The 23,986-nt window shown below is 48.6% G+C and overlaps 1 protein-coding gene across 3 annotated transcripts in view; it reads left to right on the top strand.

The window, feature by feature from the left end:
* The window catches only part of FAM174B (family with sequence similarity 174 member B), a 56,613-nt gene that overhangs the window by 21,251 nt on the left and 11,376 nt on the right, over window positions 1–23,986 (top strand). For 2 of the 3 annotated variants that reach the window (XR_004261119.1, XM_032252779.1), the window contains 2 exons: window positions 2,203–2,334; window positions 10,793–12,787. Coding sequence is in view for 2 of the 3 variants with exons in the window: in XM_032252779.1 (XP_032108670.1) it covers window positions 2,203–2,334; window positions 10,793–10,796 (136 nt within the window). In the remaining variant the exon portion in view is untranslated. Of the gene's footprint in view, window positions 1–2,202; window positions 2,335–10,792; window positions 12,788–23,986 lie in introns of those variants that run through there. The other variant, XM_032252778.1, reaches the window with a different exon arrangement.

Genomic DNA, 23,986 nt, shown 5'->3' with positions numbered 1-23,986 from the left:
CCTTCATTCAGAATCCAGGTAGATTCACACACACGTCTGTGCCTGTGTGTGTGTGCGTACCTGTGATAAAAGCAGGGAGGAAAAATGCTTTGTGATGAGGCTTGGGTATCATCAGACTTTACAGTTCATTGTTCCCCCTCTTCCAAAATTTTACTCCTTTTCTCTACCCAAGGAACCATGAGAAGGGGGTGCTATGGGCTGCCTAGGTTGCTTTATGCCAAAGACATAGTATTGAAACTTTTCATGTCAATGACGTGACACTTTGGTAAATCATATCAGTTAAGACAAGACCAAGTTGCTGTTGCTAAGAGATTTTTAAAAAATCTGAAAGTGAAGTTCTGTTTTCATTCATTTCACCTGGAGAGTTTCTCTGTGCTGAAGACAAAGAGATGTCTCATGTGTCTTTGATGTGGCCTCCACTCGGGAATAGTTTAGGGTTCGCAAGAAGAATGTGTAGGGAACCTGATTCTTCAGTGCCCCGTTTTTGACTTTCTGGGTTGACTGATTTCTCATAGACAGTATTAAATATTCTGAAAAAGGAGGGACACCAGTGAATGCAAAGCAATTAGGAAAAAATTCAAGAGAGTGGAGGAACAAACACAAAGAACTTCAATCATCACATTGAGAGTGTTATTCCCGGCAGCATCCTAAACCTTCCAGCCATGTGCTGATACGTGTCGTAGCCTTTGTGCAGAGTCTTAGGCTAGGGACTGAAGTGGCTTGTGCCAGAGCTTTCCCTACAGTTCACGGTGACCCTGTACCATCCTAAAGATAAGAACATAGTGTTAGGTCTGGCAACGTGGCCCACACCTGTCAATCTCAGCCCTTTGAGAGGCTAAGGTGGGAGGATCACTTGAGTTCAGGAGTTCAAGACCAGCCTAGGCAACATAACAAGACCTCTTCTCTACCACAGTTAGAAAAAAAACCCCAGACAGATGTGGTGGCATGCACCTTTAGTCCCCGCTTCTCAGGAGGCTGAGGTGAAAGGATTGTGTAAGCTCAGGAGGTGGAGGCTGCAGTGAGCTATGATTGCACCACTGCACTCCAGCCTGGGTGATAGAATGAGACCCTGTCTTTGAAAAACAAAACAAAACAGCAAAACCAACCCAAAACTCTGTAGTATTGTAACCATTTTCCTCATGAATCCTCATGATGGAAACAAAATTGAGTTGTTTCCATAAGCCCTTGTCCTAGGAGAAACGAGGTGGCATGTTTAATGTCTCTTTATTTATTATCAATCCTAATAGTGACTTTTGCCAAGAGCCTGCCGTGTGCAGGCCTAAGTGCATCACCTCATGCAGGGCTCCCTCACCTGCAAGGAAGGCTGTTCCTATCCAATTTGATTTGCAAGGGAATGGAAGCTCAGGGAGATGAACTGACTTGCCTCTGATCACATAAGCACAGAGCAGCTCATTTCTGACCCAGATCTCCGCTGGCAGGCCCATAGGGTGGTGCCCTCAAGTGCCAGGCTGTGACAAACCCTGTCCTCATTGCACATCTTGGTCTTTGGGACTTTTTAAAGCATGAAGTTTGCCTTTTTAAAATATTGCATTTGTGACCGGGCTAATGCCTATAATCTCAGCACTTTGGGAGGCTGAGGTGGGCAGATCACAAGGTCGGGAGTTTGAGACCAGCCTGGCCATCATAGTGAAACCCTGTCTCTACTAAAAATACAAAAAAAAAAAAATTAGCTGGGCATGGTGGCAGGTGCCTGTAATTCCAGCTACTCAGGAGGCTGAGACAGGAGAATTACTTGAACCCAAGAGGCAGAGGTTGCCGTGAGCCAAGATCATGCCATTGCACTCCAGCTCCATCAACAGTGGGAGACTCCATCTCAAAACAAACAAACAAACAAAACAAAATACTGCATTTGTGTATTACGTATCTTGCTTACTCAGTTTTTAGTGCTCAAGGCTCAAAGTGAGTTCTGCTTTAAGAGTTAGTGAGGTCGGTCACTCACTCAAGGCCCCATGGCTGTAAGTGGGGCAGCAGAGTGTTAACTGAATCTCCTGGGAGCAGTCTCAGCAGCCAGCCTGGAGGCAGCAGCATGGTTTCCTTCTGTCAGATCCTCATGCTCTCGGTTGGAGGAAGGAAACCTGACTTATCACCTGCTGCTAAGTTGCTATCAGTCCTCTGGGGCCTGGGCCCAGGGGCTCTTTCTCTTCCAGCTGTGTTCTCACCAATGTGCTGCTTCTCCTGCAGGTCAGGAAAGAGGTTAAAGAAGACCCGCAAGTATGACATCATCACCACTCCAGCCGAGCGAGTGGAAATGGCGCCGCTGAACGAAGAGGATGATGAGGATGAGGACTCCACAGTATTCGACATCAAATACAGGTACAGGGTGGGACAGAGGCCTCCTCCTCAGTCTCAGACATTGAGTTGGTGGGACCTTGAGGCCAGCTATGGTGGCCATGTGTTCTTGTTTTTTGGTTAAGCATTGGGCCCTGGGGTGTTCTGCAGATGGAGAGACCTGCTCTGATCTTGTATGAGTCTGTTTTCATGCTGCTAATAAAGACATACCTGGGACTGGGTCGTTTATAAAGGAAAGAGGTTTAATTGACTCGCAGTTCCACAGGGCTGTGGAAGCCTCACAATCATAGCAAAAGGCAAGGAGGAGCAAAGTCACATCTTATATGGGTGATGGCAGGCAAGAGAGCTTGTGAAGGGGAACTCCCCCTCATAAAACCATCAGATCTCGTGAGACTTATTCACTGTCAGGACGAGAACAGTGTGGGGAGACCTGTCCCCATGATTCAGTTACCTACTGGGTTCCTCCCACAGTATGTGGGAATTGTGGGAGCTACAATTCAAGATGAGATTTGGGTGGAGACACAGACAAACCATATTAGATCCCTTCCTAGAACACAAAGCACCCAGAAACCCAGCAGAGAAATGCTTATTCCTTTTCCTAAAGGAGAACATGAAGTCACCTTTAAAGAAGGAAAAGGAGGGTTATGCTTCAGACAACAACCCGCTCGTTGTCCATGCTTGCGGGGGGTCTGGCTGCTAGCTGTGTGTGCTACACACCAGGCACCAAAACAGCAACTTCTCTTTCACCCTGCTTACGTCAGTAGCCGAGGACGTGGGTGGTTGGGTGGATGGCATTCCTGCTTGGATGGAGTTTACTGGTGAGTTCTAAAAGCAGGTGTGTTTCCTAAAGGTTTTCTTTAGGTTAGTCAGAATGACTTTGTGACGTTAGGATTATAGTGTGGATTTTCAGATCATTTTGGGATGTACTTTTAATATGTAAGATTCTTAATGGAAGAGCTGAGGATGAGCATAGTTTTGAGACGAGGGTACAAAGACCCAGAGAAGGGGCATTGCTTGGCCAAGGTCCCAGTTAGTAGGAAAAGTGCAGCAGAAATCCAGGCTGGTCCCTATCTGGGCTCCCCAATTCTGTGGCTTCTGCCCATCTGGGAAGGCAAGCCTTCCACCGTTCCTCAGCACAGCCTTGGCCATCCTTGGCCCTTCTGCATAAATCAGATTCAGTAAGTCAGTGTTTGGGATTTTGATTGGAGCTGCATTGCCTGTAGATCAATTTAGGGAGAATCAGCACTTTTACATTGACTTTTCCAATTCATGAATATGGAAGGATTTTCCATTTATTAGGTATTTAAAAAATGTCTTTCAGTACTTTCAAAAATTTTTGTATAAATGTTTTATATATTTTTGTTAGATATATTCTTATAGGTGTCTTACAGTTTGATATGTATATTTTTTACTTTAAAGTACTGTTTTATTTACACTCATGTCTGAAAAAATGACTGTATTATAATCTTTACATACATATTGGTTTTGGAAGCTGAGTTTGTTAGTGAATCATACCAAAATCTTATAAAGAACTTGAAAGCATTAAAACTGATTGGTTATGGATAGCAGAGTGGGAGAAAAATCCCACTAGCTAGAATTTGCATTTTAGGCAAAGGGACAGCACCCTTTGAAAAGAATCAAATCAATTAGTAATATTTATCCATACCACAGAATAATACACAGTTAGCCCTCTGTACCTGAGAATTCCACATCTGCAGGTTCAACCAACCACAAATTGAAATATTTGGGGTTGGGCATGGTGGCTCATGCTTGTAATCCCAGCATTTTGAGAGGCTGATGAGTGCAGATCTCTTGAGCTCTGGAGTTTGAGACCAGCCTGGACCACATGGTAAAAACACAAGTCTACAAAAAAAAAAAAAATTAGCCAGGCATGATGGTTCATGCCTGTAGTCCCAGCTACTTGGGAGGCTGAGGTGGGAGGATCACTGGGGCCTGAGAGGTCAAGGCTGCAGTGAGCCGTGAGCATGTCACTGCACTCCAGCCTGGGCAACAGAGCAAGACCCTGTCTCAAAAAAAAAAAAAGAAAGAAAATTTTGGGAAAAACAATGCAACAATGAAAATAATACAAATTCAAAAAACAATACAGTATAAGAACTATTTACATTGTATTTACATTGTATTAGGTATTAGGAATATCTAAAGATGATTTAAAGTATACTAGAGAATGTGCATAGGATACATGCAAATCCTACACCATTTTATGTAAAAGACTTGAGCATCTGTGGATTTTATCTTTGCGGGAGGTCTGGGAACCAGTTCTCTGAGATTACCAAGGGTTGATTGTATACATAGGAAAGTTAGCGATTGTATTGATTTTATCACTATGCCATTTTATCTGTCTCACATTCAATGCAAAGTAGTAAAATATAATGTGAAGAAAACCATGTCCTCATTACTATCTGCAATCAAAACAGTCTGCTTCCTCCTGCAGAGCGGGGCATGTTGTACAATAGGGAGCACTTAGTGGTTTGAGTGGATCAATGTACTGTTTTGATTCGGAGCCACCGAACGGCATCTCATCAATCTTTGGTGACTGAACTAACTCCATGGGAACCATGATAGACGGAACCATTTTCGTGGTATCTCCACATCCCACTAAATAAGAGAAGACCCTAAACAAGGAAATATAGCAATCAATCTACTCAGAAATTCTCTATATAGACTGTTTACTAGAAGGTGGGAAAAAAGGGCCTTTCCTGGTATGCATAGATGTCAGTATTATTGTGGCCTGGTTGCTGGATTGATATTGTGTCTGGTATAATGAAGATAAGGCACACATTAAAACTAGTGTCAGATTAAGAAACTTCCACAGCTTGCTTCTGTTCTTCAAATAATGGAGCGAGTTCCTTTTCTGGGCTGACAATGACTACCATATTGGCATTGCTGCTGGCGGTGAAACTCACCACTAAACATAAACCATTAAATTGAACCACCTGACTTTTTAATGATCATCTTCACTCTAACTGGCATGAGATGGTATCTCAGTGTGGCTTTGATTTGCATTTCTCTAATGACCAGTGATAGGAACACTTTTACACTGTTGGTTGAGTGTAAATTAGTTCAACCATTGTGGAAGACAGTGTGGCGATTCCTCAAGGATCTAGAACTGGAAATAACATTTGACCCAGCAATCTCATTACTGGGTATATACCCAAAGGATATAATATAATCATTCTACTATAAGGACACATGCACACATATGTTTATTGTGGCACTGTTCACAATAGCAAAGACTTGGAACCAACCCAAATGCCCATCAAAGATAGACTGGATAAAGAAAATGTAGCCATAAAAAAGGATGAGTTCGTGTCCTTTGCAGGGACATGGATGAACCTGAAAACCATCATTCTCAGCAAAGTAACAGAACAGAAAACCAAACACTGCATGTTCTCTCTCATAAGTGGGAGTTGAACAATGAGAACACATGGACACGGGGAGGGGAACATCACACGCTGGGGCTTGCCAGGGGGTGGCAGGCTAGGGAAGGGACAGCATTAGGAGAAACACCTAATGTAGATGACTGGTTGATGGGTACAGCAAACCACCATGGCACGTGTATACCTATGTAACAAACCTGCACGTTCTGCACATGTACCCCAGAACTTAAAAGTGTAATAAAAAAAAAGAAATATTTTGAGACAATGAAAATAATATTTATTGAAAAAAAAAAAACTGAACCACTTGGTAGGTGTTAAAGTTAACAGACAAGTCCAAGTTTGTTTTTTGATCGTCCAGGTTAGCTTGCTGGCTGGCGTGTTGCAAGGGCAAAAGTAAGTGAGACACTTGGTTCCAAGCGTGCTCTGTGGCATTTTCAGCGGCGGCTTTAATGATGTACATCTCACCTCTATCTGACACAGCCACAGCACAGGGCCTTTCAACTCTTGGTGGTTTTTAATACATGAATCATGTTAGCTCCCTGAAGCACCTTAGCAGTGTCTTCTCTGCCCTTATTCTGAGCAGAAATAAATCCTTCTCTATTAGTTTCCCGCTCCAGACCATCAGCCGTATAAAGCACCCCTTTGTCCCACTGACCAGTCTCTATGCCTGGGTTTCCACTTCTGGGGCTGCCAGGTTCTCTCTGCTGTCATTTTGGGGACAGGGTCAAAGCAGATTTCCCTGCAAACTGCCACTTCATGATTCGTGACTTTGTCTCCGATGTCTTTGAAAAAATATCATTTAAAAACTTTTTGTTTATGGCAGGTTTTTTTTTTAAGATATTGATTTTAAAAAAAATTTGGCAACCTTGTTAAACTTTTATTAATCCTTGTAGGATAAATGTGGAATCTTTGGGGTTTCTGTGTAGACATGTCATCTGAGACTAAGAAGAGTCCCTGTCCCTGCTCCCAAGTCCTTAAACATTTTCTCTCTTCTTTTGCCTTTTGGTACTCTTGGCCACAAAGTCATTGTTAAACAGAAGTGATGCCACTTCTGACACCAGGCCAGGTGAGGTGGCTCATGCCTGTAATCCTAGCACTTTAGGAGGTGGAGGCTGGAGGATCACCTGAGGTCAGGAGTTTGAGACCAGCCTAGTCAACGTGGTGAAACCCCATCTCTACTAAAAATATAAAGAATTAGCCAGGCGTGGTGACAGGTGCCTGTAATCCCAGCTACTTGGGAGGCTGGGGCGGGAGAATTGCTTGAACCAGGGAGGTGGAGGCTACAGTGAGCCGAGATCTCACCATTGCAGCCTAGCCTGGGCAATGAGAGTGAAACTCTGTCTCAAAAAAAAAAAAAGTGATGATAACAGGCATCCTGTCTTATTATTGATATTAAAGGGCATGCTTTCAATATTTCACAACTTAGAGTAGTGTTTGCTGGAGAATTTTTGTGGATTTCTTCCTCCATCAGGAAGTTCCCCTCTATGCTTCACTTGCTGATGCTAAATCCTGTTAGATGCGTTTCTAGCTCTATTGAAAAGGTCAGACTTTTTCCTTTAATCTGTTACAGTGGCAAATTTATATTCATTAATTTTCTTTTCTTTTTTTTTTTTTTTTTTTTTTTTTTAAACTAGAGATGGGGTTTAGCCATATTGGCCAGGCTGGTCTCAAACTCCTGACCTCAGATAATCCACCCACCTCGGGCTCCCAAAGTGCTGGGATTACAGGCATGAGCCACCATGCCCGTCAATATATTCATTAATTTTCTAATATTAAATCAACTTAGCATTCCTGAGATAGAAGAGGGCATGTTGGCATGCATTCCATTTGCTAAGGTTTTGTTTAGGGCTTTCTTGTGTCTCTTAAGGGCTGAGGTCTGACCTATCATTTTCCTATTTGGTATTATCCTTGTCAGGCTTTGGTAAAAGTTTTACTAGCCTCTTCAAATGAATTGGGGCGTGCTCCTTATTTTCCTTTTCTCTGGAAGAGGGCATATCATAACAGACCCATTTGGTCCCTAAATGTTTAGTACAGTGTGCTAAAACTGGCTGGGCCTGTTGCTTTCTTTGTGCAGCAATTAACAAAAAAACGATTGATGTTTAATTCTTTGAATAGTTACAGGATAATGTTGTCTTTATTTCTTTTTTGGGTCAGTTTTGATTGGTTGGTTTTTTTCTGGGATTTTTGGCCTTTTCGTCTAAATTTTCAAATGTGCTGTCTTAAAGTTGTTCACAGCATCCTCTTATTATCTTTTAAATCTTTGTAACATGGGCAGGCATGGTCCCCTTTCCATTCTTTGTTTTTATTTTTGAGACAGGGTCTCTCTGTTGCCCAGGCTGGAGTGCAGTGGTGTGGTCTTAGCCCCCTGCAGCCTTGACCCCCTGGGCTCAAGCCGTCCTCCTCACTCCCCCCAAGTAGCTGGAACTGCAGGTACGCACCACCATGCCCAACCAATTCTTGTATTTTTTTTAGAGACGAGGTTTTGCCATGTTGCCCAGGCTGGTCTCAAACTCCTGAGCTCAGGCCATCCGCCCACCTCTGCCTCCCAGAGTGCTGGGATTACAGGATATGAGCCAATGCACCCAATATCTAATATCCAGTTTTGCTTGATTTCTGCTTCCCTTCCTTAAGAAGTTTGTGCTGTTTGTGGTTGAAATAAAATCGGAATGTGAGTGAATTTGGAAGTGAATCGCTAGACACAACCACTGCAGTCCTCAGGCCTAAAGACAACGGACTGTTGAGGAAGACTAAGTGGTGCTGGCTTTTCTTATTATAGAGGTAAGCTTAAGTTGTAGAAAGTACAGATAATAAACAGGAAAGATACAATTACCTATAATCCACTACTTAACAGTAACCACTAGAGTGTGTGTGAGTACGTATTTGTGGAGTTTTCTTCTTTATAGAAGTAAGACTGTATTATACATGCTGTGTTGGCACATTTTTCTACCCAAACAAGGAACCATGAGCAACTTTTTGGGTCAATAGTGGTGACGGAGCAAAGATTTTAAGACGCTGCATGTCTGGCTTAGCATTTTGGGAACTTCTTGTCTGCGCATGGCTAATCTGTTCACAGGTACTCGTCTTTCCCATTTAGACATAACTCAGGCAAATGTTTTGGTTCTCTCTAGGAAACAGACTACATTTAAATCACGTGAATCATGTCTTTGGGTTATTTTATGATTGAGTGGAAAGAGGAAAATCATGTTTTTGGCACGAGGGCGGTAAGGCAGTAACCTGCCTCTTATTTCCCAGGTAGCTCTCTGATAACGTCTTGTGACTTAGAGCCTGTGCCTATCAGCCAGGCTTGTTTTCTCAAAGTTTTCAGCCAGGTAGGAAATGAAGAGGAAGAAGAATACAGCCAGGATGGGAGACAAGACCTCCAGTGCTTACGGCGAGAGTTTGGGGAGGGAGGGAGGAGTTCTACAGAAATGAGTCCCTAACTCTGTACTTAAAAAGGCTAATTAGAAGGGAGAAATGATAGCTAACCAGGGTACCGGGGAGCCCTGGGATTTTGAAACAGTTCTATCTTTCAGGAGGTGTTTGGGTTTCGGCTGCGTGTGTTTTGAGTTTGGTTGGCCTAGTGTGCAGTTGTGCAGATGCTCTGGGCCTCAGTGCATTCCCGGTATTACAGGAGGCTTTTGTTATACCCTCTAGGTGTCCCCCAGGATGAGACAGATGTGCGCTCTTCCTCCCGTGTGTGTGGCAGGTGGCCCAGCAGCTGTGACAGGCGCAGCCCAAAGGCACACTGCTGGGATAACGTGCTGCTCCTGCCAGTCCTGCCTCCCAGCCAAGAGGGAGGTCCCTGTCGCCGCTTCCTATGTGTGGAAAAGATGCGGCCCCGTGGGGGTGTGGACGTGCATTCTAGAAATCCCTGCCTCCCACCCTGTTGTGCATAGACTTCCTTTGGGAGTGTAATTAGAAACCCACGAGATTTCCGCTGTAATGCTGAGGGCTTTGGCTGGTGTCTTTTCTTGGAAACAAAGGGCATTTTTGTGCAGTTTGCAGCATGAGGCCTCTGCAGGGTAGGCAGGGAGTAGGGGAAGACAGACATGGCCTGCCACCCGGGAGCTCTGAGTCCCGTGGATGCCCTCATGACAGTTGCTAAGCACACTCAAAGCAGTGACTTCTTGCAGCTGCTTCTACTTACTGAGGACGCCTGCATGGCTGGGCACCCTGTGCTTCCTCGGATGAGAGGGTGAGAGGCTGAACTGTTAGGAGCCATCGGTAAATGGACGGCTGCTTGGGCGGTGGGTGTGGAAAGCCTGGGCATCATGAGCTTCTGAGGCCTGGAAGGAGCCAGAGACGAGCCAGTGACTTGCAGGCTAACTGTCCCGGAAACAGCATTGGAAGCCAGCCCCAGAAGAGTCTGAATAAACTGTCAGTCCTCTTCCTTGCAGAGTGCAGAGCGTATGTGATAAAAACGGGCATCACACAGAGCATTTTTGTTTGGCAGCCTGTGGTCAGTTTTCAGTTAAGGTGTTGTGCGGAAAGCCAGGGCACTTTAACAATTCCTGAGTCTATGTCTGTGAGGATGGAGCCTTTGCGAACAGGAATCCGAACCAAACAAAAAGGAAAGAGAAAGAAAGGAAGGAAGGATGGATGGACGGACAGAACAAATAATCCTAAGGGGTCTGTGTGGGGAGCTGGGGGAGGGGTCCTTAGTTGGGAGCTGAGGGGAGGGAGGGGGTTTGCTGGAAGAGTGGAGTATGCCTTCCAGACAGCATGCTCAAAGGTCCTGTGGTGCTCTTTGGGGGAAATAGGGGAGGGACAGTGGGGGGTGGGGAGTTGGGGAGAGATAGCATGGGGAAAAATGCCAGATATAGGTGAAGGGGAGTAAGGCAGCAAATCACACTGCCATGTGTGTACCTATGCAACAATCTTGCATGTTCTTCACATGTACCCCAAAACCTAAAATGCAATAAAAATAAATAAAAATGAATAAAATTAAAAAAAAATGTCCTGTGGCTGGGGAGTGTGGCCTTTTCAAGGGCTGAAAGGTGAGGGATGGAGATGTTAGGGCAGGGGCCGGGCAGGGGCAGGGCTCTGCCAGAAGGAGCTGACTCTTGTCCTTCACTTTCTTTTAGGTAAAACCTGTTTCCCAGCCTGTTGGCATCCTGTGGAAAGTTGGTCAGCGGCAGCCTGGGGTGTGAAGGACCTGGAAGCCCTCTGGCACGTCAGAGGCGTTGAAACCAAAACAAACCTTATGTATAAAACCCCGGCTCCATCGGCTCCGTCATGGGTGTTGGGCATCTGCCCAGAGTGTCACCAGCAAGCTCGCTTCCATGTTACCACAGCAGAGTTGCTTCTGCCACCCTTTGGGCGCCCCTTTAAAGTGTCCCCCACTTCTACTCCCCGCTAGAGAGGCTTTGTGCCTTGCTAAGGAGCAAAGGGTAGAAACATGTTGATTTTGAAAAAGTTTTTTTTTTTTTTAAAAACAATTGTTGACAATAGTAAAAGAGATCAAGAGGATGAAGTATCTAAACAAACAAAAAGGATGCCCACTGTGTATTTAGAATTTCTGACATTCTTCTCTGCAGTGTCTGCACATTGGACCCCATCTGACTCTTCGCTGTCTTTTTGGCTGGGTCAGGTCCTGGCCTCATTTTGGCATTACCTGTGTCAGAGTTTAAGGTGGACATGCTTAGAGCTGGTCAGCCCCTTCCAGTCCTGGACATCTGTGGCTCCTTTTCTTTCTTTTCTTTTCTTTCTTTCTTTTTTTTTTTAAAGGGTTCAGCAGAAATCAGTATGGCTAGTTCACAAAGAATTTCCAGTATCAGGGAAAACTGTGTGTGTACGTGTACACGTGCACGTGATGCCTATAAAAGCTTCTCCTCTGAAGAGAAAGTGCAAGGCAGCTTCTGGTTAGTAACATTCTTTGTGCTTTTTTGTTGTTTCTCTGCTCTGTCACTGTTCCGTGTTGTTTGGCTTAGAAATGTAATTTTAAAAAACCACGGTGGTAATTTAAATGAATGGTGGTTCGGCTGGCTGGAAAAAAGCATATGTTAGGGTACTATATTTGAAGTCAGTCTAGACCGGGCTGGACTAGAAACCCACCCAGACTCAGGAGGCCCCACAGGACCCGGGAGGCACCGCAGGACCCCGGGAAGGCAGAGGTTCAGGCGAAATGGCTCCCTCCGAGCTGGTGAAGTGAGGACTCGCCTGTGACATTACCCGGAGATCTGTGCTGGCTTCTGCAGAAAGGGCCTTGGGCTGATGTCTCAGGTTGATGGAGGCCTCAGGCTAGCGGTGTTCCCAGGCTAGCGGTGACTGGCTGTAACAAAGATGCTTCTTTTCAAGTCTATTAGCTGTGCCTTCTGGACCCTGGGATCTTGCTCTCTCTAGAAAGGTGTTTTTTATTTTTAAATGTTTTATCCCCCGCACCTTTTTTCCTGGCATTGCTCCAGGGTTTATGGTGTTTGCCTGTTGATGGTCCTGCTCTCTTTTTTTTGGATGAGAAGTCCAGCCTTTCCCGACGCACCTCCGTCTTCAGGTTTCTCAGTTTTCCGAGACGGGTGGGGATCTGTGGGAAGGGGCATGGGAGCTCCGCGGCCCCCACCTGCTGGGAAGGGAGACTGGCCTCCGCAGGAAAGCGCAGAGCCCATGGGAAGCCCCAGGTGAGGATGGTGCCGCCGGCTCACCGCACACAGCACTGCCAGCTGCGGGGGCCTGCGTGTAGCCTCTGCTCCCTTCATTTCACCTTCTTTGTAGACTTTTCTTCCCCGTTTTTGCCCGTCTGTTTGCCAGAGGGGTGCGACTGGCAGCAGAACAGCCGTGCCTGCTTTATCTCTCCTCTCTGCGGTGTACTCAGGCCCGGGTGGTGACTCACTCAAGGCACCTCGCAGCTGTTCACCCCTCACCCTTTGAACTGGAACTGCTGGCTCACTCGGGGTTTTCCACAACTGCAGCCGAATCCCACGGACAAGCTGGACTCCTCGGCCTGATGCGGAACGCCGGGCTGCGGCTGCCAGGTGCTCGCCGCTGGTCCTGGCAGAAGTGGTGGCTGCTGAGAGTGACCTTGCAAATCCTTGCTGGAGCCTCCGTGCTCCAGGCTCTCCAATAAAAACCCTTTAGACACCAACCATGTGTACTTCGGGCTTGGATGTTTTCTGTGGTGCAGGCCAGCGAGGCCGCCTTTTGTGAAGAGGGATGTGGGCCCAAGGCTGAGGAGGAGGGTGGGGGTAGGAGCTGGGTGGGAGGTGTCTGGATCCTGGTGATTTAGAGAAAGGCTTTGGGGAGGAGGGGCATGCATGCTGCTTTTACATCTACATACACAATTTACATTTACGTGTACGATTTCAGGCTCACTGGCTCATTTGCTGGAAGCTCGCTCCTTGGCTAGGACATACTGAGCCCTGATTGTTTCCGGAGCATCTTGGGGCATCTCCAGAGAAGATAGAATCGATCACATAAAAAGCTGCTGGCCTATTACTGCCTCATACCTGGCTTGCTTCGTGTTTTCTGTGGGTGAGCTAGGGATACCTCTGGGCCAGGGTTCACAGTAAGGTGAGCAAAAGCCACAGGAAAAGCCCATTCACTGTCGTTCCAACTGGTGCCCATGGTTGTCACCAAGAAGCTGGGGTGTGGTCTGTGTCCCTCCTCCGTGAGGAACTACTACTGTGCCTGGTCTTCCCTACCACCATTGCAGTGACTGGGGTTCTCCAGGGTAGCTCTTTCTCCAAACAGCCGCATGGGAAGCCAGCCCTGGAGAGTGGGTTTCTCCATCCTCTCGGTCGTCTCAGAGGGTGTCTTCCACTGGGCACCCATCCTGTAAGCTTGGCTTGTTCAGACGCCCGGGGACAAGCCAGCCTGACAGGGAGGAGTGTGTTCTGGCGTCTGCGGCGGTCTCTGCATGGCGGAGGGTCAGCTGGTGCTGCCACTTGCCTTTTGGTTTTGAAGATTCTGTTGAGGCTCCGTCCCCACCTTGCCCTCTTCTACAAAATCTGTCTCCCCTGCAGTGCTGTGGAACACCTTGGGAAGCCAGTCAGAGTCATAACATCAAAGCCCCTCCCTCTACTGCCTGCATGTCTTGACTTGTATGGTTATTCTTACACCATGTGGGATGGGGGATGCTTTATGAGGACATGGCACGTTATCCTCAAAGGGCTCTTGATGCAGTCATAAGTTTGTGTTCCATGCTCGCCCCCTTTGGTGAGATTCTTGGGTGTTGGAATCATTTTAAGGGAATCAGGGGAAATTACCCAGAAGAACAGGGTCGGCAGGATAAGAGGGATGGGGGTGCATCAGTGACCCAAACCTGCTGGTAAGATTTGGCAGCTGAAGCCATTTAAAGAGACTGGCAGCCAGGCACGGTGGCTCCTGCCTGTAACCCCGGCACTTTGGGAGGCTGAGGTGGGTGGATCACCTGAGGTCAGGAGTTTGAAACCAGCCTGGCCAACATGGTGAAATGCTGCCTCTACTAAAAATACAAAAATTAGCCAAGCCTGGTGGTGGGCACCTGTAACCCCAGCTACTCAGGAGGCTGAGGCAGGAGAATCACCTGAATCCAGGAGATGGAGGTTGCGGTGAGCTGAGATTGTGCCTTTGCACTCTACCCTGGGCAAGGAAAGAAACTCCATCTCAAAAAAGAAGAAAAGAGAGTTTGGCATCTTGGTGTTGCCAGTTTCTGAAGAGGGAAGGGGAGAAAAGGGTTATGTTACAAGCATCACCACCAGAAAAGTCGCAGAGGACTGCGACTCAGCAGAGGGGAGAGCCGTAGGAAGGTCGTCAGGGATGAGGTCGGGCTGCTTCCCCGGCCACTCACCTTCCCTGCACGCGCTTTTGTAGCAGCGTCATGAGTTCACAGGTCCAGGTGTTGCTTGCATCGTAACCACAGTGCCCTGTGCCTGCCGGTGCCTCCTGTATTTGGGTTAGATCTTTTCTTATGCAGATAAATGATTTAATCTTTTCAGGGCGAGGGAGGAGCTCCAGGGACCTGGAAGACGTCGACTCCAGCACCTTTAGTGCACGGAAAAGAGTCTGCCTCATAAGGCCCCCAGGCGGCTCCTGTTGACAGGTGCGAGCCGGCGCTTCCCTCCAGTCTGGCAGAGTCACAGTTGCTTGTGGTTTTCACTTATCAGAGAATTCCAGAACACCTGATGGGGACTCAGTGTACACAGCATACCACTTATGAAAACAGAGTTTGTTTTCCATTATTTTCGAGAACCAAATAGACATGGCTATTCTGGGTGGCTGTCACAGGCCTCTCCCTGCCTTGCTACCTGAATCTTCTTGGGTCTACCAAGTACCTGGGTGTGACTGTCATTGCAAACTGCCTCAAAATTTGCTGGTATTTCTTGTTATGCTGAGTTAGTTTATCAGCAAGCTCATTTTCCCCGGGATGGGTTTTTTTGAGGAGCCAAGTTGAGGTGGATGGGAACACAGCAGGCTCTTGTGTGTCTGTTGGCAAGGCGGATGGCCCGCAGTATCTAGTGTAAATGTCTAAGCGGCTGATCTGGCCTGGGGTGCTGTGAACAGGCCTCCTGTGGTGATCTGGTAAGAGTGTTGTGAATGAATTATCCACAGAGCCTGCAAGACAACCAGCCAGGTGGTGCTGTGTGTGGTGGGAAGAAGAGTCGGATGCAGACAGATAGGCACCCGTTTCCCGGCCTCACTGCTGACTCCGAAGCATGTGATCTTGGCCCCACTTTACCCTTCTGTGCTACAGAAACACACCTCTTTGGTTATCGTGATCATTAAAATAGGCAGTTTAGCCAAATACCTGCTGCAGGTGCCTGGCACCACCAGTACCACCGGGAACGGTCACCACCACCAGCACCACCTCCACCACTAATAGTTTTTGAGTTCTTCCTGGGTGTGTTACTGGGTCGTGGGATGGGACGGGGCTCAGTCCCCTATCCCAATAAGATGTGCCCGAGGTTATTGGCCTCTCTTTGCCCCAGGAATGGGGAAGAGGGCCCTGGCAGTGCGGTGAGCTTACTGTTCATATAAATATCGGACCAAAGAGTTTTGCAAAGAAGCGATTTATTAGGCAGAGAGAGAAAAAAAAGGAGAGAGAGAGAGAGAGAGAAAGAGAGAGCTCCCACGCTGCTGTGAGAGGGGGATCTGGATGGGATATCCGCTTAGGTAGAGAGGGAGAGACGGCTCCCATGTTGTTGTGGGAGGGGATCCCAGAGAGGGAAATCCACGCTGGTAAGGTGCAGCGGAGTTTCAACTTTGAAGTTATTTCCGCCCCATTCATGTTCTTGTCCAATGAGAGGTCTTTCAAACTACCTCTGGAGTGATTGATCTTTGACTCTGATACTGGATTGGCTGTCCGGCCTAGAACAGAGGCCCTTCCTCCCAGAGCTTTTCGAGGTCTTTTAAAACAAAGGAGCACACCTGAAATTTTACCTAGCTCGTGCGGGGGCAAGTTAGACAAAGAACTCTAGGTTCCCAGATGGGAAGGTGGATGGAGGCATGGTGCTGGGAAGTTCTTGCCTTTGAAGTCACACCCCTTGTGGACCCAGGAAGAGAAATGAATACAGTCCCTCAGGTGTCAGGTGTCTTTGCACACACACTTCCTTATTCGGTCCTGAAGGGCATCCTTTAGACAGGTGTTATTCCTTGAAGACACTGATCATTTCCATAAGCCCAGGCCTATTTCTGCGGAATCATATTCGCCTCCCTGACTCTCCGTAAGAAAGGAAATATCTTCTATTTGCCCAGTGCTTTATCATCCTTTGAGTCCTGCCAACAAGGTGATGAGGTAGGTGATTGTCTTCATTTTGTACACACAGGGATGGGTCTAGGAAGTTCATTCACGGCACAGGGTCACATGGTTTATAAGGGGCAGGTCTTGGACCACCAGTCTCCTGCCTTCTTCAGCACTTTTCCCTGAAGGGAAGAGGAGGGGACTTTCCTTTTGAGACCAAAACTGCTCACACTTGGGGTAGCACAAGATGTCGGTTTTGCACCAAAGAGACAACGTTATATGTTTCATGGGGTACCCACTCTGGCTGTGGCTCCCCAGTGGGGAAAGAGGTCTGCAGATCCTCCCTTTTCTGTAATTCTCTGCCCAGATGCCCCTTTGCTAGCCACCAGAGCCTGCACTGGGTTCATCTTCCCGAGGGCCCCTTGTTTGCCGCATGCCTTGGCTGAGACACGGACATGGACGGAGCTCAAGCATGCAGCCCAAGGTGTCCACACTCATGTGACCAGATGGGGATGGCAAGAGAAGGGGAATGGGCTGCAGGCCAGGGACCTCTGCTGATGTCCTGACCTGAGCCCAGCAGATGTTAGGAGCAGGTCAGCCAACCAGGAACCTGGCTTGGGCTGTGTGTTCAATTTCCATTTTTAGTTGTGCCCTCATCACCAAAGAGCCCACTCCCAGTGCCTGTGATGTTATGATGAACCATCAGCCAAATTGGAGTCTAGTTCTGGGGGATTTTCTACGTCTCCTCTTTTTTCTTTTCAAGATATAGAGATGTGCTTTGAGGTCACCACTGTTCCAAGGTCACATTGTTTTTCTTGGTGATGGCTCTGTTCCTATGCTGTAAGGTTGTGAGACCGTTTCTTGGTTCGGCCAGCCTTGACATCAGCTCTTACGACGTGCTGCTCTCATTTTCCCTCTTAATTCCCTCAAGGTCTTGGTAAACGTCAGTGTACTTTTCTCTCTTGCCTTCAATTGGAATCACCATCCATGGAAAATAATTATTGGAAAGATTTTGGAATACAAAGCAAAGAATAGCGGATTTGTGTAAGCACCACGTAAAGTGACTAATGACATGGAATAAATAACCTCTGTTTCATTTGAAGTCTACTCCAGGGCAGTCTGTACTGCCTGGCAAATCAATCTCTTTCTATCCACTGTTCGTTCACACACTGGTGGAGTGGCAGTGTCCCTTTGCTGAGGTGCTGAAATGCCAAGCTTCCCCAGGAGGCGGTGGGAGGGTTGAATGAGATAAGGCACACACAGTGGGTGCTTGATGAATGGGTGTCATCTTATTATACATCCAGCAGGTTTTCCGAGAGCCACAGGGCGTGATGCTGGGGCCTGCTAGACTGCAAAGGTGGATGAGGCACACTCCTGACTCATGAGACTATAGGTGTAGGAGGGAGATGAGGTTTGCACACAGAGTACAGGGTGGCCGCCATCTGCTTTACTGAGGCATCCCAGCAACCAAGAGCATCGGCTACAATTTGCTGAGCTTTTAATATGTTCCTGGCAGCATTGCACTGAGAACTGTAGGTACATTGTCAAGACACTCATTTGCATAGTAAGACTAGCTTGGACTCTGGAGCCAGACTCCCTGGGCTGGAATCCTGGTTCTAACATTTACCACTTGTGTGGCCTTGGGCACATCTCTTAACCTCTCTGTGATACCCTCATTTTATCTGTAAAAGGGAAATAACAGCAGCCTCTACCTCATCTGGGTATTGTTAATTGGATGTTTTAATGTCTTCAAAGCACCACCGGGCACACAGCTCAAACACGTTAATGTGTCCGGCAACAGTGCAGAATAGCTTCTCTGTTACGCTGTTCACTTGTCAAGCTAGGAAACCAAGGCTTTGGTAATAAACGCATCCAGATCCCTGGCTTGCAGTGGTCTGTCTGCTGCTTGGAGGCCTGGGTGCTACACACAGTGCTACATTGCCATCCAGTGCTGGGACTTGGCTTGGAGGCCTGGGTGCTGTGCACAGTGCTACATTGCCATCCAGTGCTGGGACTTGCCTTAGAGGCCTGGGTGCTACGCACAGTGCTACATTGCCATCCAGTGCTGGGACTTGGCTTGGAGGCCTGGGTGCTGCGCACAGTGCTACATTGCCATCCAGTGCTGGGACTTGCCTTGGAGGCCTGGGTGCTACGCACAGTGCTACATTGCCATCCAGTGCTGGGACTTGGCTTGGAGGCCTGGGTGCTACGCACAGGGCTACATTACCACCCAGTGCTGGGACTTGGCTGGAAGCCTGGGTACTACGCACAGGGCTACATTGCCACCCAGTGCTGGGACTTGGCTTAAGGTCAGGGCCAGCCTTGCACCCCTGCATCAGGGTGGGCACTGATCCCAACCAGGTTTCTCGGCTCTAGGACCTGCAAGACCTACCAAGTTCTGTGGGACTGCAGAGGCCGAGAGAGTGCTGAGGTGTGGGGGTCCCCTGAGGCTGTTCTCTTTCTTGGGGGCAAGAAGTTGGTGGTGAGTGGTGCTTGGGAGAGTGGGACCCGTGGATGTATCCCTGGGTAGAGGAGAGGAGGATGGAGATGGAGAGGAGGCTGCAGAAGGGCTTTTTGTTTACCTGCATAATCTGGCTCCTCCTCTTCTCTTCTCTCTTCCCTTCTCTTCCTTTCCCTTCTCTTCCCTTCCCTTCTCTTCATTTCCCTTCCCTTCTCTTCATTTCCCTTCCCTCCCCTCCCCTCCCCTCCCCTTCCCTTCCTTTCCCTTCCTTCCCTCCCCTTCCCTTCCTTTCCCTTCCTTCCCTCCTCTTCCCTTCTCTTTTTCTCTTCTCTCTCTTCTTTTCTTTTCTTCCCTCCCTCCCTCTTTGGAGATAGGGTCTTGCTCTGTCACCCAGTGGCATGATCATGGCTTACTGTAGCCTCGATGTCCTGGGCTCATGCGATCCTCCCACCTCAGCCTCCCAAGTAGCTGGGACTACGGTCTCCTATCTCTATACCCAGTTAATTTTTAACTTTTTTTTGTAGAGACATCTTACTGTGTTACCCAGGCAGGCCTCACACTCCTGAGCCCAAGTGATCCTCTTGCCTGGGCCTCCCAAAGTGTGGGGATTACAGGTGTGAGCCCCCGGGCTGGTGACAACAGCCATTTCTTAAAAGCTGAATGAATTCAGCTTCAGGGAAGCAAAGTCAGGCTGGATATAATATTATACCCGGTAGAATGTCTGTTTCCCTCTGAGACCTCCCTCTTGCCACGCTTATTATGGGCACTTTAGAGGTGGCAACTCTGGGTGACACAGGCCCACTGTCTTAAGGGTTACTGTCAATGTCCCTAATGCTGCTGTCATCTTCCCTAAGGGGAGCTCCTGTGCCTTAGATGTGGAGGTCTTCTTTAGATTTGTGAGGCACCTTGATTCCAAATAATCCCATTTCTTCAGTGAGTGTTTAGGAACCTGCGGGACCATGTGTCCCAGTGTTGGTTCAGCACGTGACCACTTTGATAAACATGAACTAATTCCAGTGTCTTGTAGATTCATTAGCTAAAAATAGGATTTGGACTTAGACGAAATCATTTCAGATGGAGTTAAATAGAGTTTTGATAAAAAGTGTATTATAAAAGTCATCTTTTAATTGCTGAAAATTTGGAAGACAGATAATTATAAAGAAGACAAAATAAGGTATCCAGATCATAACCCTGATTAGCATGTTGGTAGGTTTCCCTCTCAACGTTTCCCCTCCCTGCCTCTGTCCCTTCCTCCCTCTCTCCCTCCCTCCCTCCTCTCCTTTCTTCCTTCTCCCCTTCCCCCCTTCCCCTTCCTCCCTCTCTCTGTAACCCCTTCCCTCCCACCCTTCTTTCCTTCTCCCCTCTCCCCCCTCCACCTGCTCCCTCTCTCCCTCCCTCTTCTTTCTCTCCCTCCCCCTTTCCCACCCACCCATCCACCCTTCACTCACTCATTTGCAAACATGTTTTGAACCCCTACTTGTCCCAGGCACTGTGCTAATTGGAAAGCTCAATAAAGTGAATCTAGGGAGGGCCAGGACACATCCCTGCCAGGGAGGACAGAGAATAACGTGCTGTGACGGGGACATGGGGCACCCAATGCCTGACAGGAGAGGGACGGATTCTCCCTGGACAAAGAGTGACCTCTGGCCTTGTGTGTGCCTTGCCATTGTTTCCTCTATAAAAGTGGGTCATCTGACCTGATATTTTCATTTCATTTTATGAGCATTTCCCCATGACCATTCATATTTAAAGTGGCGTTTAAACAGACAGCCTTCCCATTGTCTTTTGTGGGATGGCTACTGAGCCACCTGTCTCCATCCTGTATTGGCACAAGCTGTGAACGAGAGAGAGGCCTCATGGAGAAGTACAAAGGGAGAGGCCTTGGGGTCTGACCCAGCTCCCAAGAGCTCAGATTCCGTGTGGTCTCCTTTCCTGCCCCGTGTTCCTCCCTTAGACCCCCTTTCATTATTTCAGTCTGAACCTTAGAGACGGATGCAGCCCGCCTAAGGGCTGAGCCCTGCTTGCTGTGATCCGTCATAAGAAGTCAGTGGCTGTCCTTGTGTCATTTGAGCAGAGCCCACAAAAGGCAGCCGCTGCCCACGGGGAGCCCGTCAAGTGAGGGCTCAGTGGACAGCATGAGCTGAAAGCTCCTTGAGCACAACGAGGCCATCAGACGCCCCTGGCCTTCCCCCAAGCACGGCAGGTATCGCAGCACTGCAAGCCCCCCAGTGACCTCATGTGCAGTGAGTCTCCCCGAACCCTGTCCCTGAAGCAGCCATTCTGTGGGGTATTTCATTATATTTGCTTGCAAGTGTCTGTCTAATTGTCACAGCACCACTGCCTTGAGATGCCGCTTGCCTCTGAGCCTACATCATTTGTCAGAGTTTGATGTATCTTTTTTCGAAGGTAGTAAAAGTCATCCTCTGGAGGAGGTGCTAGAGCCTGGGAAGCTCCAACCTGAAAGGCTGGACTCAAGGACAAAATGCTCCACACAAGGTTGATACTTCGAAGCTCCTGGCACAGGCGTTCACTCTGGACCGGCCCTTGGAGATCAAAAAGTTCAGCATCCTCGCTCCATGCCCGGGGACATGTGGGCTTGGAGAGTTTATATGAATTCCAACCCTTTTCTCCATGGGAGAGAATGCTCCCTCTGAGCCTAGACCATCTGTCCTGGAGCCCAACACTAGTCTCTGTGGGTGGCCAGTGACTTTCTCACCCTGCAGTTCTTCCTTGTCTACCTGGGTCTCATGGCCTTCCCGCCCGCCTCAGAGGAGGCTATCCGGGACCTGTCAGGAGTGCACAGTTACCCACGTCCAGACTGTGAAGGGCGCATGCAGGACTGGAGAACAGATTTGGACACATCTGTCAATAAGCCTCAGATTCACAGCACAGTGCTTTTCAAGGGAAGCACAGGAAGCTCACTGAGCAAGGGACCCAGGAGTCTGAAATCCTCACACGTCACCCTGAGGGGGACCAGGAAACATTGTGTACGGCAGTGACCCTAAGTGGATGGTGAGACCCAGTGTGGCTTCTGCCGCAGGGGCTTCAGCTGAGTGTTTCTTGGTCTGGAGACCCCAGCAGAGCCTACCTGAGCTGGGGGTGGGGAGGCTCCAGCACTGGGTGTTCTCTGATGGGGTGTTGGGTGTCAGAGGCCCAGGGCCAGAGCACCAGGGGCCCCGGTGGAAGGAACCAGAAATAGGGATGTCAACAACCAGTCCAGCAGTGTGGGCAGGGGGCCTGCAGAGGCTCAGTTAAGGCAGTGTGGAAACGCCTGGGAAGTTGTCTCAGGAGCCTGGATGGAACATGCCATGTTCTGATTCAGTGGGTCGCTGTCGGAGACACTGTGTTTCCAGCAAGTTTAAAGACTCTATGGTGCTGCTGGCCCCAGAAGCACATCTAGGAAGAGTGAGACTTTTAGGCTGCTTTCTGCTTTTTTTTTCTACACCCTGCTTCCAGCTTCTGATTTCTAGCCCTGGAGGTGTAGGCCACAGCCCCGTGTACCCCAAGCCCCACCCGCTTCTCTCCAGGGTTCCCCAGCCCTCCACTCCTCTCCCAGCGACATTCACATCATCTTTGATTTGGGGTTTCATCTGTCCCCCGATCTGCCTCTCCTCTCAGATAACCCCTGTATTAAAATCACGGTGACCAGGCACGGATGCCCTGGCTGGGGAATCACACATGTAAGACAGCAGACACACGCAGGTACGTAAGGCCGGGAAGTCCCATTGAGGATGTCACCCACCCTGGGGGAGACTTGGATGGGGTGGCAGGTGTCTGTTTGGAGGGACAGGGTTTCCAGGATGGCAGGTGCCAGAGGATGGTCCTGACGCCTGAGGAAGGACCACGTAGTCTGATAGGGTGAGGTCATAAGCCTACGCAGATATTTGGCTAGGGCTTTCTGATGAGTGGAAGAGACTTCAAAAAGTACTACAGAGTGTCCTTTCCTTCTCATCAGCCAGCAGGTGGAGAAAAACACTTGATTCCGAAAGAGAGGGTCTAGCCGTTGAGGAAGATGGAGTGTATCCTGCAGGGCACACCTGGTCTTGTGGGACAGACTGACAGGGGGGAAGTCTTGCCATGATGTCCTGCCTGCCAAGTGTGATGGGCAGGCCCCAGGGAAAGCAGCAACCAGTGCATTGAGGAAAGACCAGGGCCCGGGGGGGAAGCTAACACACATAAAAGATGCTGCATGGACTCGTGAGATTGGGGTTCACTTTGGGCCACAGAAGGATGACCTTTAGGCCAAATAATCACTCTCTATGCAGGGGAATGATGGCAGTGGGGTGTATGAGTACAACAAAGGACCGTATTTGGAAACTAGCTGAGCAGTGACACAAATTGGCCACAGAAAGGTATAGATGAAGAGGAGAGAAAAATATTCTGAAGCCCTCAAGAGCAATGTCCACAGAGCAACAAGTTCAAACTTTGCAAGTCGATGCAAACCATCCTGAGACGGGAGTGTGAGGATGGTAGCCGTGCAGGTGGGGGATTGCAGATCCCCCTGTGAGCAATCACAGACTTTTGTCTATAGGAGTCTTCAAGTGTGTAAGGGTGGCTTTTGTATGTGGGGCTCTACATGGTATATGAGAAAAGGTAAATGGGTGATGGACAGCTGAGTGGATTCTCAGCAGGTCAGGAGGAGGACAGCAGGGGAGTCCTTAGTCTGACCTGCACGGAGAGCCAACAAAAAAGATGAATGGCAGGTGGGAGCTGCCTGGCTCAGGTCCCCTCAGAAGTGCTCTAACTCCGGGGGTGTGGGGATGGCTGCTGAGGGGGCATTTTCGTGTGCCCCATATCACTGTCCAGTGACACACGCAGCGACCTCTCTTAGCCCAAAGCAAATGGCCTCTGTACACTCGAGAGGACAGAGGAAACTTGCACTTGAGAAAAGCAGCGTGAAAGTCAAGAGATCCTCCTGCCTCTCTTCCCGAAGAGCTTTCCTGGCAGATTTCCCTGCCAGCTGACATGTGCCACCTGCTTCTCCCCAGGGCTCCCCAGCCCTCCACTCTTCTTCCAGCATCATTTGCATCATCTTTGATTCAGGATTTGGTCTGTCCTCTTCTCTCCTCTCCTTCCCCAGTGAGCGGCTCACCAGTTCCCATCACTTCTCCAGCCGTTGCGTCTTAGTCCTTCTTTTACCCCTGGCAGCCCCTGTTTCTGTCCAGG

This window comes from Sapajus apella, unplaced genomic scaffold, assembly GCF_009761245.1.
Source record: "Sapajus apella isolate SASKATOON/1434 unplaced genomic scaffold, GSC_monkey_1.0 scaffold80, whole genome shotgun sequence".
NCBI lineage: Eukaryota > Metazoa > Chordata > Mammalia > Primates > Cebidae > Sapajus > Sapajus apella.
The sequence above is the reverse complement of the archived record's forward strand: the minus strand, read 5'-3'. Positions and strand labels throughout refer to the sequence as shown.